The sequence below is a fragment of the Protobothrops mucrosquamatus genome, unplaced genomic scaffold, assembly GCF_001527695.2.
Source record: "Protobothrops mucrosquamatus isolate PMUCROS unplaced genomic scaffold, P.Mucros_1.0 scaffold2116, whole genome shotgun sequence".
Taxonomy (NCBI): domain Eukaryota; kingdom Metazoa; phylum Chordata; class Lepidosauria; order Squamata; family Viperidae; genus Protobothrops; species Protobothrops mucrosquamatus.
In genome coordinates, this window is record NW_015388217.1 from 90,043 (window position 1) to 93,508 (window position 3,466).

General features: G+C 37.8%; 1 protein-coding gene across 1 annotated transcript in view; it reads left to right on the top strand.

The window, feature by feature from the left end:
• GBF1 (golgi brefeldin A resistant guanine nucleotide exchange factor 1) overlaps positions 1-3,466 on the top strand; it is a 120,266-nt gene that overhangs the window by 59,208 nt on the left and 57,592 nt on the right. Inside the window, exons 20-21 of the mRNA XM_015824097.1 lie at positions 257-430; positions 1,290-1,372. Of these exons, the coding sequence (XP_015679583.1) occupies positions 257-430; positions 1,290-1,372 (257 nt within the window). The remainder of the gene's footprint in view (positions 1-256; positions 431-1,289; positions 1,373-3,466) is intronic.

Consider the following 3,466-nt stretch of genomic DNA (forward strand, 5'->3'; position numbering starts at 1 on the left):
AGATGATAAGAATTGGAGGGCTGGAGAACTGGAGGGAGAGCCTGCATTTCAAACTAATTGGAGAATGTGATTTATGACAGTTAATTGGAGGAGGGAATTGTGCTTTGATACTATGTACTCAGGCGAGGGGATTCCAGTTTTTGGCTTCGAGTGTGTTAGTGCAGATGCTATGCTTCTCAAATAAAGAATCTTTAAGGTAAACAATGCCTCGAAGTTCTTTGAAGAGTTTCATCTGTCGGAACCATGACAACTATAGTTACATTATATTAGATCTGCTTTCCATTCATTCTCATTCTCTTTTCAGAAATCAAATGGGAGTCCATTTGCTAATGGTGATGCCTGTTTTGCTCTAGCCTATGCAATTATCATGCTGAACACTGACCAGCACAATCATAATGTTCGCAAGCAGAATGTGCCTATGACATTAGAGGTGAGATATTTCTTCTTTGTAGGATCTGCTTACCTGAATATTTTGATTTTTTTTTTCTGGTGTCTCGGGTTTTATTAGAGATTATATTTTCACTCTCAGCTTTCTTGTTCCTACTTTTTTTTTCAATAAACGGACCAGGGAAATATTTAAAAATAGAATATAGTAAAATAAAGTTCTTATAAAAAGTGGTAAAACAAGTTCCTTACCGTAGGAGTCCAGTGTAAATCAGATTATTTTCACTAGGTAGGGAAAAAATCTTTCTGCCATCGACTTCCTTCCAATAAAAAAAGTGTTTTGTTGTTCCAGAAAAAAAAGCAGTAATAAAGAATAAAAATTTCATTTTTATAATCCAGCAAAGGGTAGGGGAGTAAGGATAGTCCGGCAATTCCACCAGATGTTTAACTCTTAAAATGTAAAGCAAAAAGAAAAGAAAAGAAATTCAAATTTGGAGGCATGCTTAAAAATTCGAACAACTGATAGGAAAAGATGGAGAGCTAACTCTCCGGCCCTCCTTACCCATCGAAGAGTCATCTGAGTCACTTGGAGTTTCAATCTAGGGAACATTTTGCCATCAAAGAGCCAGCTAAGGTAGCAAAATCAGCTGTTTGTCAGCAGGGAAAAGAAAACTACCACGTCTGCCCAGAGCTCCATTTTCAGAGGATCCTTTGCTCCTGTTTTTATATGCTTTTTTTTTCCTCTTTGAATTGCAGTAGCTTAGAAACCAACCTCAAAATCTTCCAAAGATACGTGTTCCTTCTGAATTTCATAATAAAGTATTCAAAATATGTCACAATAAAGCTTATTTGCAGCGTTCAGAATTTATCAGAAAGTAATGCTGTACTTTCATCGCCCACTACAGGAATTCCGGAAGAATCTGAAAGGAGTAAATGGGGGCAAAGATTTTGACCAAGACATGTTAGAAGATATGTATTATGCTATCAAGTAAGTATAAATTAATTCCTTGGAAGGAGACAGTTGTCAGAGTAATCTGATTTTTTTAAAAAACAAAAACCAATTTGATGTACCGGCTAAAGGGCTAGCTGTCAACGCTGCTAACATTGGATGTTCTTGCTTTGACAAAACATGAAGAGGCAGCCACTCTCTGTATAAGCTGTGTGGTACTTTTAGAGTTAAATTAGATGATGCTGGGAGGGGAGGAGAAAGAATGTGTGTGGGGATTAGTTAAGATAAGAAAACACAGGCTAGGGAAATTTTGCCCTTCAAACTGATTGGAGAACGTGATTTATGACTGCTAATTGGAGGAGGGAATTGTGCTTGAATATTATGTGCTCAGGGGAGGGGAATTCAGATCTTGGCATCCACCATGTTCGTGCCGAAGGGAGTTATACTAATAAAGAGACTTTAAGGTAAACAATGCCTCAAAGTTCTTTGAAGTATTCCCCTAATCGGAACCATGACACTAGCTAGCAGCCAGTAGACAGTGAGTTCTAGTCCTGCCTTAGGCATCAAAAACTATCTGGGTGACTTTGGGCTATTCACAGCTTCTCAACCCAACTTAACCTCACAGGGTTGTTTTGTGGGGAAAATAGGAAGAAATCAGAATATAGATATATTTGCCACTTGAAGTTATATATNAACGGTGTAGGGTTTCCTGCCTGAGCAGGGGGTTGGACTCGATGACCTCCGAGGTCCCTTCCAACTTTATTATTATTATTAAGTTTCGTGGGTATCCGTTTCTCTCAAAGACTTTGTATAAGAGTTTTTGTTCTACTGCCCCCTAGTGGCACAAATGCATTTTTTCTTGTTTGAGAACTGCATTGAGAAGTAGCAATTGTATTCCAGCTGAGAGAACTTGCAATAATTTAAGACTTTAGAAAAAGTCTCAGAAATATTTCATTAAGGTCTTCGTGTCATATAGTTCGAATACCATGCCTCAGATATATTATCATTGTAAAAGAACGTACTCCACGTTCCTTTTTTTTCTTCTTCAATTCTTCTGGAAAAAACAGAAAAGAAACTGGTTTTTTCCTAATTTTACCAGGGTTTTTTTCCCCTCCAGGCCTTCTCATCTCTAGTGAGGAGAAGGGAATAGTTAATCTCATACTTTGGGCGTGAAAAGCTCAAATCCGGCTTCGCTTCTCTATATAACCACTTGGTTAATAATAATAATAATAATAATAATAACAACAACAACAACAACAACAACAATAATAAAGTTGGAAGGGACCTTGGAGGTCTTCTAGTCCAACCCCCTGCTCAGGCAGGAAATCCTATACCATTTCGGACAAATGGCTGTCCAGTCTCTTCTTAAAAACCTCCAGTGTTGGAGCATTCACCGCTTCTGGAAGCAGGTTGTTCCACTGGTTAATTGTTCTAACTGTCAGGAAGTTTCTCCTTAGTTCTAGGTTGCTTCTCTCCTTGATCAGTTTCCATCCGTTGCTTCTTGTCCTGCCTTCAGGTGCCTTGGAAAATAGCTTGACTCCCTCTTCTTTGGGGCAGCCCCTGAGATACTGGAAGACTGCTATCATGTCCCCCCTTGTCCTTGTCTTCATTAAACTAGACATACCCAATTCCAGCAACCGTTCCTTATATGCTTTAGCCTCCAGTCCCCTAATCATCTTTGTTGCTCAAAGGCTATCTGTAATAATTTTGTGATGTAGATCTACCTAATAGTTCTTTCGTTCTACACGGTTGTCTTGATTTTGTGTCTTCTTTTCAGGACTTTCCATTTCCAAGGTTTACGACTAGATGAAGCTTTACGATTCTACCTAGAAGCCTTTCGTTTGCCAGGAGAAGCTCCCGTGATTCATAGGCTATTGGAAGCCTTTACAGAACATTGGCATGTATGTTTTGAATTGCCCTATCTCTTTGTTCTTTTTTTTTTTCCAACAAAATTTTTTATTGGTTTTATTTTACATGGTGGCAAGGCCATCAATTAATCAAAACAAAATCATATTTGTACAATTCAAATTATTTCAATATAATTAACTCGTTTATACATATAACTAATCTATTATTATTTTAATATATCCTACTTCCCCTTAGGTCAATACTAGTAACTCTATTTCTATACTC